The 16,264-nt window shown below is 47.9% G+C and overlaps 1 protein-coding gene across 1 annotated transcript in view; it reads left to right on the forward strand.

Moving 5' to 3' along the window:
* Window positions 1-16,264, forward strand: part of GSG1L (GSG1 like) — a 268,187-nt gene that overhangs the window by 172,820 nt on the left and 79,103 nt on the right. The window contains exon 3 of the mRNA XM_030799338.1: window positions 1,660-1,812. Within this exon, the coding sequence (XP_030655198.1) occupies window positions 1,660-1,812 (153 nt within the window). The remainder of the gene's footprint in view (window positions 1-1,659; window positions 1,813-16,264) is intronic.

Below are 16,264 nucleotides of genomic sequence, written 5' to 3' on the forward strand. Positions count from 1 at the left end.
TATTTTTAGTAGAGACGGGGTTTTACCATGTTGGCCAGGCTGGTCTCAAACTCCTGACCTCAAGTGATCCATCTGCCTTAGCCTGACAAAGTGCTGGGATTACAGGCATGAGCCACCGTGCCCGGCCATTACCCCCATTTTACAGATGAAGGAACTGAGGCATAGAGAAGTTCACTCCTGAACCAATGATTGGAGTTGGAGGGACATGGCAGTCTGACTGGCTAGACCTGAGTCATGTCCCCAGCATGGAGCCCAGATGTGGGTCAGCTGCAAAGGATCCATGTAGACAGATAAGAAAGAGTCTCTCCCGCTAAAAAGCATGCAGGAATCATTATAATATGGGTAGGAAAAACAGCAGATGGCCCCTAAACTAGATGGCAAATGATGGTAATCCAATTTGGACCAATTTGTAGGAAAAGGGAGCTGTGCTATCTCAGGGAATACAAAGAACATTTGAACTGCCAAACTACTGGAAGGACAGGAGTGCAGATGGCCTTCAGGAACAGCTGGAACCAGGTGCTCACGTGGTCAGAATGCTCAGACTCTCATCCGAACTGCTCTTTCCTGGTCTATTTCAGTGGTTCTAAGTGCAGGTTCCTAGAGGAAGACTTTGATTGGTCAATTATAAGTCAGATAATCATACTGGACCAATCAGCTATGCCAGGAGGGCAGGACCTCACTAGAACATAGCTGACTGGGAGAACCACAAGGTTGAAGTGTGGGAGTAGCAATGATGGGTTCTAGAAAAAATGTGGGGTAGGACACAGGGCAGATGAAAGTGTAGGTGTGCCTTGAGGGCAAGCCTGCTGTGTGTGTGAGGTGGCATACTTACAGCTGCAGGTGGCCAGGTGTGGTGGCACATGCCTGTGATCCCAGCCCTTAGGGAGGCTGATGCAGGCAAATAGCTTGAGCCCAGGAGTTTGAGAACAGCCTGGGCAATATGGCGAGACCCCATCTCTATAAAAAATAAAAATTGAGCTGGGTGTGGTGGCGCACTCCCATATTTCCATCTACTTGGGAGGCTGAGGTGGTAGGATGGCTTGAGCCCAGGAGTTTGAGGCTGCAGTGAACCGTGATTGCACCACTGCACTCCAGCCTGGGTGACAGAGCGAGACCCTTTCTCAAAAAAACCCCACAAAAACAAACAAACAAAAAAGAACAAAACAAAATGTATAGTTGGAGCTAACACAGAACCTCGCACTAACTGGCCTAACAGTACAGCAGTTTGTCACATGAAGCCCAGAACAGGGCAGCTCCCAGGGCTGGTGGTTGGTCTGATGAGGCCATCGTTCCATCACTCTTCTCTGCGTCTACAGTGTCAGCTTCACCCTAAACTGGTGGCGGCAAGCTGGCTCTCAGTGGTGATCATCTAACCCATGAGAAAGAAAGGGAGCCCTTGGTCCAGCCACAGGATAAAAGTTCTTCCCCAGTAATGGGCATCCAGAGAATGCTGACTTAAGCTTCGGTCCCTGAGCTGGCCCCTGCAGACAAGGATGGGGCGGCCATGACAGGCTTCCATCATCAATCAGGACCTCCCCCAGAACCAGGGTCTATTCTAAAATGACTTGCTACCCTCTGCTGTTGTGGGAGGAATAGGCACAGGGTAAGTCCATCTTGGGTGGCCCCTCATCTCACGGCCTCTCTGACTCTGTTGGACAGGGGTCCTGTGGCTGTCTGTGGTCTCCGAGGTGCTGTACATTCTGCTGCTGGTGGTTGGCTTCAGCCTCATGTGTCTCGAGCTCTTCCATTCCAGCAATGTCATCGACGGGCTCAAGCTCAATGCCTTCGCGGCTGTCTTCACGGTGCTCTCAGGTAAGGCATGGCCGGTCCTGTGGCCTCTCGGAGCAGAGGCAAGAAAGGGCGCTGCCCTTAGAGTAAGCCCTGGTTGTACCAACCGGGAGGCATTGGACAAATCGCTTCTCTTCTGTGAGCCTGAGTTTTACCATTTGTAAAAAATGACCAATGCATATTGACTGAGCATCTAATATGTGCCAAGCGCTGGACCAGGTACTAAAGTTATAGTAATGAACAAAAGCAGGCAGTCCCAGACCTCAAGGAGCATAACACGTGTGGGAGGGAGAGGCAGATGAACTTGAGATGTCTTCAGGAGATCAGTGCCACATAGTCTGTGATGGATTGGATTTGCAGTGTCAGGGAGGGAGGTGGTTGTGCAGAATAGGCTGACTGTGCCGCCTTTCCCTGGGATATAAAAGAGAAGCCACTTTGGGGTGGAGGGCACATCGCTCCTCTTCCCGAGCTCATCTGGCTTTGAGAACTCCACGTGGAGATGCTGCATTGGAAGTCGAATGATCAAATACATCCGGAAGCTCAAGGGCAAGTGTGTGTTGGGCAGGGATTGTGGGGAAAGGCTTCAGAGCCAGGGATTTTGAGGGTTTCAGGAAGAATGGGGCAGTCAACTGCATCATAGGACTCAGGAAGATGGAGACAGATGATTCCAAGCAAACACTTAGATTTAGCGGGCAGGTGCCCAGGGTTGCCACAGCAGATCCAGGTCATCAGGGGTTAAGCTGGGATTATGCAGGAAGGGAATAAAGGAAGCCTATAAACTAAAACATCAGGAGGCCTGGCAGACAGAGCAGTGGCTTGGCTGTGTAAGACATTTGTTCTTAAAAAGCTGAGGGTAAATTGAATTTCTATAAATTTAATCCTATTCTTCACGCATTGGAAGAACTCTCTATTTAATGAAACCGAAACGATGAGCCTCTTGGTAAGGGAAGTAATCTCTCCTAATTGAGGTATGTACATTTGACAGAGGGATCTTTCAAAGAATAGAGCTGCATTCAAGAAATTAGAGCACACGCCATAGATCAAAATGTGCCAATCTGTCATCCCCAGGATGTGGGAAATCCAATCATCACAGTAAAGAAAAGAAGAAAAATAGAACAATTGTCACAACATACAGACAATGTAGGATTTGGCCTCCATGCACCCCATCCCCGTGCACCCCATCCCCAGCTGTCCAAGGATGGAGAGCTTGTTTATTCTTTTTTTTTCCCTCCATCTTTTATTTATTTACTCAACCAACATTCACTGAAGGCCTAACTGGGCACTGTGCTTGTTTGGGGGAGTTGAAGGAAAAAGACTCAGTCCTTGCCCTCATGATGCCTTTCTCTCTCTCTCAATTTTTTTTTTTTTTTTTTTTTTTTTGAGACAGGGTCTTACTTGGTTGCCTAGGCTGGAGAGCAGTGGTGCAATCACGGCTCCCTGCAGCCTTGACCTTCAGGGCTCAAGCGATACTCCCATCTCAGCCTCCTGAGTAGCTGGGATTATAGGCAACCCCCGTCTCCCCCACCATACCCAGCTAATTCAAAAAAAATTTTTTTTTGTAGAGATAGGGTCTTGCTATGTTGCCCAGGCTAGTCTCCTACTCCTGGGCTCAAGTAATCCTCCTGCTTCAGCCTCTCATAGCACTGGTATTCCAGGCATGAGCCACCACGCCTGGCCAAGTTTGTGATCTTGTGGAGAGACATATTCATCAGACGATTTTAACATGGTGTGTTGACCTCTATGGACTGGGTGTGTTAACAGCCCTGCAGGAGGGGCACCCACATTTGCCCAGGGAGTGGGGATGAGTGGGGTGGGCATGGGGAAGGCAACATTTGAGTGAGACTTGGAAAATAAGTAAGAGTCTGCTTGGTGGACAACTTGAGGAGGGCATTCCAGGTGGAGTGGACAGCGTAAGCAAAGGCCTGATGATGCGGCATATTCTGGGAACTTCACATAGCTCAGAATGGTGGGAAGACTGGGAGTAGGGAGAGGAGGAATGTTGAGAGATGAAGCTGGAGAGCTTTGTGAGGGTCTCAGTGCTTTATAGAGGTCTTTGGATTTTACCATATAGGCAACAGGGAGCCACTGAAGAGTGTGGAGCAAGGGGCAACACGGTCAGGTTTGCATTTGGGGATTGTATTAGTCCATTCTCATGCTGCTAGTAAAGACATACCCGAGACTGGATAATTTATAAAGAGAGAAGTTTAATGGACTCACAGATCCACATGGCTAGGGAGGCCTCACAATCATGGTGGAAGGCAAATGAGGAGCAAAGTCATGTCTTACGTGGTGGCAGGTAAGAGAGCGTGTGCAGGGGAACTGCTCTTCATAAAACCATCAGCTCTCATGAGACTCACTATCAGGAGAACAGCATGAGAAAGACCCACCCCCATGATTCAATTACCTCCCACTTGGTCCCTCCCATGACACGTGGGAATTATGGGAACTACAGTTCAAGATGAGATTTGGGTGGGGACACAGCCAAACCATATCAGGGATGATCTCTCTGGGTTCAGGGTGGAGCACAGATGAAGTGGAGCAAGAATGGAGGTGGGGAGGCCAGCCAGGAGGCTGCAGGAGTCATACTGATGCAAAGCAACAAGGCCCAAGTGGAGAATGGGTGAGGACAGGGACAGGTCCACCGTGCAGGAAGTAAAGTCAGCGGGGCTTGGGGACTGGTTAGGAGAGGCAAGTAGGAGTGGGTGGTTAGGGGAAAATAGAGTCAAGGTCAAGGGTTTCTAGCTTGGAGTGCACAGAATTCAGGAGGTCCGTGAACCCAGTTGGGGGAAATAACATCTTTATTTTTCTAACATAAAATTAACTGTCATTTAGCATTTCCTCCAACAAATCACAGTAGTGGGGATGAGACCCATGACATAGTCACCAATAGTAATCTGTACTTTTCATGAAATCTCACCACAGCTGCAGCTATCTCAAAATGTGCTCCTTCAAAAGTATGATACTTGGCCGGGTGCAGTTGCTCATGCCTGTAATCCCAGCACTTTGGGAGGCCGAGGAGGGCAGATCATGAGGTCAGGAGTTCGAGAACAGCCTGACTAACATGGTGAAACCCAGTTTTTGCTAAAAATACAAAAATTAGCTGGGCATGGTGGTGCACACCTGTAATCCCAGCTACTTAGGAGGCTGAGGCAGGAGAATCACTCAAACCCAGAAGGTGGAGGTTGCAGTGAGCCGAGATCGCACCACTGCACTCCAGCCTGGGTGACAGAGCAAGACTCTGTCTCAAAAAAAAAAAAAAAAAAAGTATGATACTTATTAAAGTTTCCACGGAATCTCGTTTCATATGTTAACAAAATGGCACATAAAATCCTATACAACAGTTTGTTTGAATATATTGCTAACTGTATTTCAATGTAATTGATTTTTTCTGTACTATGTATTTCATTTTATCTAGTGGAAAACATTATTCTGAGAAGGGGTCAGATGGTCAGAGGGACCTGGGAGATCCCTCAGCTGTCCTTTGGCTTGGAATAGGGTGAGCAGTGGTCTAACCAAGATGGGGAAGAAGGGGAAGGGGCTGGAGAGGAGATGATCAGTCTGTTTCAGACAGTTTGGGCATGATGTCTCAGGGGCACACATCCAGTCCCCTTTCCTTCATCAGTGGATTCATCTCTCCTTTTCTTCCCCTGCACCAAGCATCAAAAAATCCCCTCCATTTTTCCAAGCATGCAGCTCTTCCCCCAACCTGCTCACTCCAGCCACACAACAAAAGTTTGTCGTTGACCACAGGGAGCCACCACAGGTTCTTGCAAGCAGTCTCCTCATGGGGCAGGAGGTGGGGGACTCTCCTCCACCTCCAAGGGCTTCTCAAAGTTTCTACCCCTCAAGAAAACAAATAAACCAAGCCAGGTGTCCTCCTAGTGGGGAGACCCACCTCGAAAGCAAATAAGATTGTCTCCATAATTCCAGGCAGATAAACAATCCAGGCTCAGGGAGGTTAATCGACTTGCCCAAGGTCACGCAGCTGGTCATTGCAGAGCTGGGATTAAACCTAGCTCCAGTTAGCTTCAAAGCCCTGTGCTCTTTTCACAGACTCACACTGCAGGAGTGACCAGATGGGAGGACGAAGATTTTAAGTCTTCAGAAAACAGTAACTGAGAAGTATGTAGCAGCCAGATGATGGAATAAGACTGAGGTAGCAAGTGGTGGAGAGAAAGGATTTTGTATTCATGCCTGGGAGAAGATAAACAGCAGAGACACAATATGAGGAGATAAATTTTGAGGCTGCTGCTGAGAGCTGGGCATCTGGCCAGGAAGACACGGGAGGCTGGTCTTTCGGGAGCCCCTTGGAAAGAGGGCAAGGGGTGGTGAGGGGCTTGGAGGAGGTGGAGAGGGCTTCTGCTCTGCTCCTGTGGGAGGGAAAGTGCTGCTTTCTGTCTAGGAAGAGCTGGCAGGCAGGGTTGGGCAGAGGCCAGCAGCCAGGTCCATCTGGGGAGTTGCTGGACCAGCTCAGCCCAAGGTCAATGCCTTCTGGGGTGGTGGAGAAAGCAGAGACTGGGGCAGCCCTTCCTCTAACCAATTACAGTCAGCCCTCTGCAGCCATGGGTTCCGCATCTGTGGATTCCACCAACCCCAGAGGGAAACCATTTGGGGGAAAAAAAAAGCAATTAAAAAATAACAATACAACAATAAAGACAATAAAAAATACGTAAAATAATGATACAATAAAAATAATAAATAAAAATAATACAAATTTAATAACAATACAACAACTATTTACATATCATTTACATTGTACTAGATTTTACAAGTAATCTAGAGATGATTTAAAGTATACAGGAGGATGCATGTAGGTTATATGCAAATATTAAGCCATTTTTTAAAAGCTAAAAAATTTATTATTATTTTTAAAGACAGGATCTTGCTCTGTTGCCCAGGCTGGAGTGCAATGGCACAATCATGGCTCACTGCAGCCTCGACCTCCTGGGCTAAAGTGGTCCTCCCACCCCAGCCTCCTGACTAGCTGGGACTAGAGGTGTGTGACATCATGCCCAGCTAATTTTTTTAATTTTTAAATTTTTTGTGAAGATGAGGTATTGCTATGTTGGCCCAGGCTGGCCTTCAACACCTGTCTTCAAGCAATCCTCCCTCCTCAGCCTCCCAAAGTGCTGAGATTACAGGCGTGGGCCCCAAATTATATCAGGGACTTGAGCATCCTTGGATTTTAGTATCTATGGGGAGTCCTAGAACCAATCCCCTGTGGATACCAAAGGACAACTGATTTATAATTCATTCATTCATTATGATTAATCACAATAGCCAGCATTGACTGAGATGTGATAAAGGCTCTCTCCTTTGACCCAGTTTGAATCAGGCCCCTCTGAGTCCTCCTTCTGACTAGACCCTGATCTTGGGCTCTGTCCTTGGTCCACTCAGTCCCGTTTTAGCAAGAATCCTGCTGGATCCGTTTATCAAAAACCCCCCACCATTGATATCTGATCAAATTCCTCCTCCCTCACCCCTGATTGTGTTATCACCCTGGCCTGCCATCAGCAAAACCCTGTTGAGTCAGTTTAGCCAGAACCCCCTTACCCCTGAGGCTTCCTCATAGTGATTTTCATCTGTGAACCCCACCCTGCTCCTTGGCTATGAATCCCCACTTGTGTTCAGAGTTGAGCCCATGCAAACCCCCATGGCGGTGGTCCCTCTTCAATAAGTTCTCCTTACTGTTTTTACCTAAAGTGTTTGGATAAGTTTTTCTTTAACAGGTTGGGTATGATGGCTCAAGCCTGTAACCCCAGCACTTTGGGAGGCTGAAGGCAGAAGATCACTTGAGGCCAGGAGTTTGAGATCAGCCTGGGCAACATAGTGAGACCCTGTCTTTATGAAAAAATAAAGTAGTTGGGCATAGTGGTGTGAGCCTGTAGTCCAGTCCCAGCTTGATATGGTTTAGTTCTGTGTCCCCACCCAAATCTCACCTTGAATTGTAATAATCTCCTCATGTTAAGGGCAGGACCAGATGGAGGTAACTGAGTCATGGGGGAGGTTTCCCCCATGCTGTTCTTACGACAGTGAGTGAGTTCTCAGGAGATCTGATGGTTTCATAAGGGCTTCCTCCTTTGCTCAATACTCATTCTCTCTCCTGCTGCCATGTGAAGAAGGGCATGTTTGCTTCCCCTTCCACCATGATTGTGTTTCCTGAGGCCTCCCAAGCCATACAAAACTGTGAATTGATTAAACCCCTTTTCTTTATAAATTACCCAGTCTTGGGTATGTCTTTATTAGCAGTGTGAGAACAGACTAATACACAGCTACTCAGGAGGTCAAGACAGGTGGATCCTTAAGCCCAGGAGGTTAAGGCTGCTGTGAGCTATGATCATGCCACTGCACTCCAGCCTAGACAACAGAACATGACTCTGTCTCTCAAAAACCATTTTTTTTCGTTAACAGATGCTACTATGCGCTGGCCCTGGGGTAAGCCTGCCACATGTGTTAATCTCTTTACTCCCCCTATAGCATTACATTCATTCTGCAGATCAGAAAACTGACTTGCCTGCAGCCACATAGCTAGTAACGTGTTGAACCCTAGAGTCTGCCATGGTGAAGTGCTCTGAGCAGGGCTTTGCACCCAGGACTTCAGGTTGTTATCATTATTATTATTCCCAGCTGCCTTTGAGTAAACTGAGGGACAGATCTGGCCCCAGGGTCCCACACTCTCAAAATGAGGCTGGGGAAATTTGAACAGATATCAAGGGTGGGCAATTTTCAAGGCTGGGGCCCAGGGGCTGGAGTTTGGATGCTTCAGTGAAGGGAGAAAGGGTCAAGGCTGTCTCCCCACTCAGTGTTGCTGGCAGCAGAGGGTTATATAGGAAGGTGGCCCCCCGGGCTGAGGGACAGGGTGGAGGAGGGGCAGGGGAATGGGAAGTTGGAGGTGGTGACTTCTGGCTCCCTTGGTCACCTTCTCCAGCCGGCACAGGGCTTGGAGCTCATGATATTTCTAGGGATGCATGAAATGTTTAATTTTGACTTCTTTTACAACCAGAAGAAAAAAAGAATATAATAATAATGAAGATATAAAAATGCATCTAGACAGGGTCATATTTGTCTTTATACCATTACTGTCATAAAAGGTCAATCTTAATACATCTCTTTTGGCGGAACAGATCTACGATGGCAAAAGTACCCATGGCTCATAAAAGTCATAATGTGGCCCTGGACTGGACCACGGCCTTTCTCTTGCTCTCCCAGCAGAGCAAGACTAATTCGAGACCAGGGATGGCTCAGGCTGCCCATGTCCCCACTCCCCCCAAGTCCTGTGACTTCGGTCAAGAGGTGTTGGGGAAGACAGGGCTCTGCCACCCTCTTGCTCCCCAGTGGCCAGGGGCTTAGATCCAGAAAGGGCTGTGAGCGGGCTGGGCAAATTTCTGTTCCTCCCCCAGCTCCTCCAAAATTTGAGGCTGATCCACTAAGGGAAAAAGAGAAAGTCGTTTGGAAAATTCCTGCACAGTCCGGCTAACTGTGGACTTAAAACAGCACTGGTACAAAGAGAAACCTGTCCATCTCCGGGAAATAATCAGCCTCATGGAGAAATCAGCAAGTGTCTATTTTGTTACCTAAAGAGAAAACGAAATTTCACAATAAAACCCAGATTACCAAAGACAATGTAACTCTTTGAAATCCGAGTTTCAGGTGCCATCTTAAGAGTGTGGACCGAGTTGAAGAGCACACTCCTCTATGGCCTGTGGGGTGGGTGCCACCAGTGTGTTTTGGACAGGAGCTTGGGGACCTGGAGGCCTGGGGGCCGAGGGCAAAGCATACCAACCTCACTCCACTGCCTATACCCACATCCTCAGGAACTAGGTTGTGAGCAGGCAGAGTGCAACTCCCCTGGGCCTGGTACCAGTGCCAGGAGCCAGGCAGCATGTGGCTTCTCAGGAAAGTAAATTTGCAGAGCCATTTGCCTTACAATCTCATCTGTGCTGCCTTTTAGGAGTGAATGTGAGCCATGAGCTCACTGAGTTTGCCTTTTTCCATCGGCTGCCAGGAAGCTCAGATCTAAGTTCTGAGTTCAATCATGACACCTTCTCCCAAGCAAGGCTTCCTTCCTGTTCCACTTCTTAATTCCTTGGCATTTTCTAGGAGCTTACTCTTATTGTGGTGACTTTTGGTCTTATGCTTCCTCCTGTAAATGGCCACAAATTATCTTAGGACAAGTTTCCTGGGACCCTAATTCCACCAGTCACCCCTGCCACCTTCACCTGTGCTGAAAGAATCTCCCACCCATAACCCCTTCTGTTCAGTTTCTCTGGCCTGGCAGACTTGGTTTCTTGCTCATAGCTTAGAGGGCAAGTATTTTTGTGTTTAAAAATGCAGAGGGTCTAAGTCAGAAAGATGAATATTTACATATTATTAAAGATCCTTTTATTTGCAAGTGACAAGAACCTGATCAAATTAGCTGGAGGGAAAAAAGGGGATCGTGCTGGAAATCTGTTGGTTCAGTAATTGAAAAGTGGAGGGGCTGGGCTTCAGGCACAGCTGCATCCAGGTGATCATGTAATCAGGAATCTGTATCTCTAAACTCTGCCTTCTTCTGTGTTAATATCATTCTCAGTCAGGCCCTCTCCATGCGGAGAGGATGGCTACAAGTAGCCCAGGCTCATTTAAAATTCTAGAGGTAGAGAGAGCTTCTTTCCAATAATGTCTGCTTGGAGTTTTGTCCAAAAAGGACTATAATTGGACCAACTAGGTTCATAGACTCATTTCTAAACAAATTGCCATGCCAGAGGATGAATTACTCTGATTAGCCAGGTTTGGTTGGGTCTGTTGGCATGCCCGTGATGTGGGCTCAGTCATGGACCAAGCAGGATTATCATGCAACAGTAGGCAAGTGGTTGCCAGAATGAACTGCTTGATACAAGCCCAAATGTGTTGTCAAACTGGGAGATTATCAGAGTGTCCACAGTGGAGCCGAACGATCCAGTGCCCCAGGAATGGCAGAGGTCTTATTCTGAGTTTCTCCAAAGCAGACCCTAAGATGAAGATTCAGGTGCAAGCAGTTTCTTTAGGAGGTAATCTTAGCAAGTATGGTGGGAGAGTGGAGAAGGATGCCAGGAAGGGAGGAAAGACATTAAAGGGAGTATTGACGAGAAGGTAACCACTGTGGGCCACTGGGGCTCAGTCCCTCATGGAGGCTGAGTAGAGTACACACCAAAACTGCTGACTCAAGGGGTGAGAAAGCAGTGATATTTGCTCACCAGCTTCCATCCACCATTAGTTTAGGGTCACTCCTGAGACATTAACTCCTCATAATCTCCAGCCTTCTCCACCAAAGAAAGCAAGTCTTTGAGGAAAGAAGTCACCAACATGCATGGGAATTGCCTAACCAAAGCCACAAATGATGCCTGGCATGGGCCAAGGAGATATGGATGGAGGCAAGACAATGTCTGCCACAGAAAGTCAAGTCAAGACAAGGGGGGGATTCTGACACCAGCTGGTCTGTGGTGATGCAATTCTGATGCCATCTTCCCAGAGGCAGCATCACACTCCACAGGCTTAATGTATGGTCCTCAGCAAGACTGCCCCCACTTCAGATGCCAGCTGCAAGTTCAGGGGTCCCCAGGCCACTATCACTTCTGACTAAGTGGCTACAAATACAAGGCTTTGATAATTCACTAGAATGATTCACGGAATTCAGAAGTCACTCTACTTAAGGTGACAGCTGTATTATAAAGAATACAGATCAAGACCAGACAAAGGAAGAAACACACAGGGCAAGGTTGACAAGGGTCTCAATGCAGAGCTCCTATGCTGTCTCTTTGTGGAATCAGGACACATCACCCTCCAACACATCATGTGTTCACCATCCAGGAAGCTTGCCTGTTGGCTGGGCATGGTGGCACACACCTATATCCCAGATACTTGGTAGGCTGAGGCAGGAGGATTGTTTGAGCCTGGGAGGTTGAGGAAGCTGCAGTGAGCCATGATTGCACCACTGCACTGCAGCCTTGGTGATAGTCCCTGTCCAAAAAAAAAAAAAAAAAAAAAAAAAAAGGCTCTCCTGTGCTTCAATGTCCAGAGTTTTTATTGGGATTTTATGACATAGGCACGATTGATGGAATCATTGGCCATGTTGATGTGTAGATGATCTCAATCTCCAGTCCCCTCTCCTCCTTGAGGTCAGGCTGGCTCAAAGCCCCAGCCCTCTAATTGCAAGGCTGATCTTTTTAGTGACCCCCCCACAGCCCCCATTTTGAGTCATCATCTCATCTCACTAGCATCAAATCTGATGTGATTCAAGGGCCTCATGAATAACGAAGACACTTCTATTACAAACTTTAAAGGATTTAGAGTGTCCCTCCCAGGAAGCAGGGACAAGGGCTAGTCAAATTCTTTATTATACAACAAGGGTCCTGGGTGGGGAGACAGGAGCACATATCTGCCGCTGAGCTGTCATCTGCTCCCCTCTCCCAGCTATGTGCAGTTTGGGGCAACTAGAGCCATTGACACATTAAGGGAGAGGCCTGGGAAGTCTTCCCTGTTTGGGGACTAATGCCTTAAGCATTTGCAATAGGGCTGGGCCTGCTTAGCTTGGCCCTCTATGGGGAGTCCCTGTGTGTTTTAGATGCTACAGATTTCACCCCTCTGTAGCCACCCATTTCACCCCTCCTTTCCCCGAGGTAGTGGACCAAGCTGAGTCTCTCCAAACTCAGTCCTCTAAAGCTAAGGTGGCCAGTACTATTCTTATCCCCAAGCCCAGGTGTGCAAGCAACACTTCAGCTCTTTCATTTCTGGATAGGACCTTAATTTTAATTTTAAGCCCCCATCCCCCTGGGCTGGTAGAAGATTTATCTTCAGAATTTTTCGATGTTTTCTCCCTTCCGCCTTTGCTTGGGGCTGTGCCACCATTTTTGGCTCTTAATGCAACATCTGGCAAAGAGGGGGCGGGGTTTGATCTTTGTTGTTATCATCTTCATCATACAGGTCACAGTGCTCAGTCTGAAATCCTTGGGTCTAAAAGTGTTCCAGAATTCAGAACTGTTTAGATTTTGGAAGGTAACATAAGACATAGACTATCCATTCCATCACACCCCACCAGCAGCTGGGGCAGAACCCTATAATCAAATCCATTCATATTTCTGCTGTAAAACACATATGCAGGCTGGCAGGGGGTGATAAATCAAGATAGTAAATAGCCTCACATCCATCCAGGTCAGGCTTACGTTCCAAAGAAGTTTAGGCCAAGTCAGGTATTGTGACCAGATGAGTTGGGAAAAAACATTTGGATTTTAGAACTTCTGGGAATTTGAAATCACAAACAAGAATCATAGCACCAATAGCTCATATTTATTGAGCACCCACTGTATGCTGAGACATGACCTCTGTCCAGCGCTATTGTTACTGGAAAGGGGTCCCTTGTCCAGACCCGAAGAGAGGGTTCTTGGATCTCATGCAAGAAAGAATTCGGGGCGAGTCCATAGAGTAAAGTGAAAGCAAGTTTATTAGGAAAGTAAAGGGATAAAGAATGACTACTCCATAGGCAGAGCAGTGGCATGGGCTGCTCAGTTAAAGATACTTAGCATTATTTCCTGATTATATGCAAACCAAGGGGAAGATTATTCATGAGTTTTCTGGGAAAGGGGTGGGCAATTCCCAGAACTGAGGGCTCCTCCCTCTTTTAGACCATACATGGTAACTTCCTGATGTTGCCATGCCATCTGTAACCTGTCATGGTGCTGGTGGGAGTGTCTCTTAGCATGCTAATGAATTGTAATTAGCATATAATGAGCAGTGAGGACAACCAGAGGCCGCTTTTGTCGCCATCTTGGTTTTGGTGGGTTTTGGCTGGCTTCTTTACCGCAACCTGTTTTATCAGCAAGGTCTTTATGACCTGTATCTTCTGTCGACCTCCTATCTCATGCTGTGACTCGGACTGCCTAACCTCCTGGACATGCAGCCCAGTAGGTCTCAGCCTCATTTTACCCAGGCCCTCGTCAAGATGGAGTCACTCTGGTTCAAATGCCTCTGACACTACAATGGTAAGTGCTCTTATTGTCCCCATTTTATAGTTGAGAATACTGAGGCACAGGCTTAGTAAGTGGCGATTTTGGCTTCAAGGCTCATGTGCCTCGCTATTAGACTGGTCCATGTAGGCTACTGCTAGCCATCCATGTCCATACAGCCCCTTCTGGTCCCCAGGGGCTCTTTGCTGCTAGGACTGGACATGAGATGGGAGAATGAGGCTGGTAACTTCAGTATGCATGGTCTCCTCACTCCAGCCTGAGGGGTCTCACATCTAATGCCCAGAGCGACCATGGAGGTGACTTAAATGAGTGCAAGCTGCCCAGATAAAATACAGCAGGGAATACGGCAGGAGAGGTGAACTTGAGAGCTCATATGCATGGCATTCGAGGAAGGCCAAAATCTGTTTTCTTAACTCCTGATTTTTAATTCAAAAAATTTTAGACAGCTTTATTGAGGTATCATTTACATACCATGCTTAAAGCATATAATTCAATGATTTTTAGTAACCATCAGCATAGCTTAATTTTAAAATATTTTCATCACCCCAAAAAGAAACCCCATGCCACTAGCAGTCACTCCTCATTTTCCACCAATCTTCCCAGCCCTGGGCAACCACTGCCCTATTTTCTATTCCGTCAATGTGCCTATTCCAGACATTTTCTATAAATGGATTTATAGAAGATAGGATCTTTTATGACTGGCTTCTTCCATTCACTTCACACGCTTTCCAGGTTCATCCGTGTTGTAGCTCGTACCAGTACTTTGTTAGTTTTATGGCTAAATACTATTCCGTTGTATGGATTGACCACATTTTCTTTTCTTTGTTTTCGTTTTGAGACAGGGTCTCTCTCTGTCACCCAGGCTGGAGCACACTAGCACAATCAGGGCTCACTGCAGCCTTGGCCACCCTGAGCTCAGGTGATCCTCCCACCTCAACCTCCTGAGTTGCTGGGACCACGGGTGCCACCACACCTGGCTATTGTTTGTATTTTTTGTAGAGACGGGGTTTTGTCATGTTGCCCAGGCTGGTCTTAAACTCCTGGGCTCAAGCTATCTGCCTGCCTCAGCCTCCTGAAGTGCTTGGATTACAGGTGTGAGCCACTGCGCCCGGCCCCAAATTAATTAATTAATTTTTCTGTGCCCAATTCCTTGGACCAGGTTTTCTCCACCTCGGCACTATGGACCTCCTGGACCAGATCATTCTCTGCTGTTGGGGGCTGGCCTGTGCATTGTGGGGTGTCCAGCAGCATCCCTGGCCTCCACCTGCTACATGTCAGTAGCACCCCCTCCCCAAGTCACAACAACTCGGAATTTTCATGGGGAATGTTCAGAGACGGTGACTCCGGGATTGGCTGGACACGGAATCAGCAAGACTGCTGGTTTGAGGTTGGGAAAGGGGAAAGTGAGGTCAGGTCATGGCTGGACTCGGATGCCAGGCTAGGAAGTGTGGGGGTGCAATGAGAAACCACCAAGGGCTTTAAGTGAAGGAGTGACAAGGTCAGGGTGGGTCTCACAAAGACTGTTGTTGGGGTACAGGAAGGGCCAGCAGGGCCAGTACAGACTGGGGAGCCCGGCTAGGAGGTGACTGCAGGTGTCTGGCCACAAGGAGATGGTGGCAGAGGGAACGGAGGACTGTGGATGGGCTCTAGAGAAGCAGAACTGGCAGGACTTGATGATCCACAAACTGGAGGGCAAGGGTGGGAGTCATGGAGGATGCAGATGCCAGGCTGCGACCATGATGGGGAAACAGGGGAGTCATCCCAAGAGGGCAAGAGCATTGAAGGAGGACAGCGGTGCATTCTGGGTGTGTGGTTTGAGGCAGGACCTTCTGTAAGAAATACTCCATCATCACATCTCAGTCTCTGCAGGGCTAGGAGGGCGGGGAAGGGAAGAGAGGAGAGTGGAGGGCCCCTGATAAGGTAAGAGATGGAGCAGGAGATGGGAGGCAGAGGAAGATGATGAACAGGTCCCTGGGACGGAGGGAGACACACACTTAAGGAGAGAGAGGAAAGAACAGAGAGAGAGAGAGATGGATGGAAACAGACAGAGAGAGAAAGGGAGAGATGGAGGGAGACAGAAAGAGAGAGATGGAGGAGACAGAGAGAGAAGGAGAGAGAGATGGAGACAGAGACAGAGAAAGATGGAGAGAGAGATGGAGGGAGACAGAGACAGAGAGAGATGGAGAGAGAGATGGAGAGAGACAGAGAGAGATGGAGACAGAAATGGAAGGAGACAGAGACAGAGAAAGAAGGAGAGAGGGAGGGAGACAGAGAGAGAAGGAGAGAGAGATGGAGAGACACAGAGACAGAGAGAGAGAAGGAGAGAAGAGATGGAAAGAGACAGGGAGAAAAGGAAAGAGAGATGGAGACAGGCAGAGACAGAGAGAGAGAAGACAGAGAGATGGAGGGAGACAGAGACAGAGAGAGAGATGGAGAGAGAGACAGAGACAGAGAGAAGGAGAGAGAGATGGAGGGAGACAGAGAGAGATGGAGAG

The sequence above is a fragment of the Nomascus leucogenys genome, chromosome 2 (assembly GCF_006542625.1).
Source record: "Nomascus leucogenys isolate Asia chromosome 2, Asia_NLE_v1, whole genome shotgun sequence".
Classification (NCBI taxonomy): Eukaryota; Metazoa; Chordata; class Mammalia; order Primates; family Hylobatidae; genus Nomascus; species Nomascus leucogenys.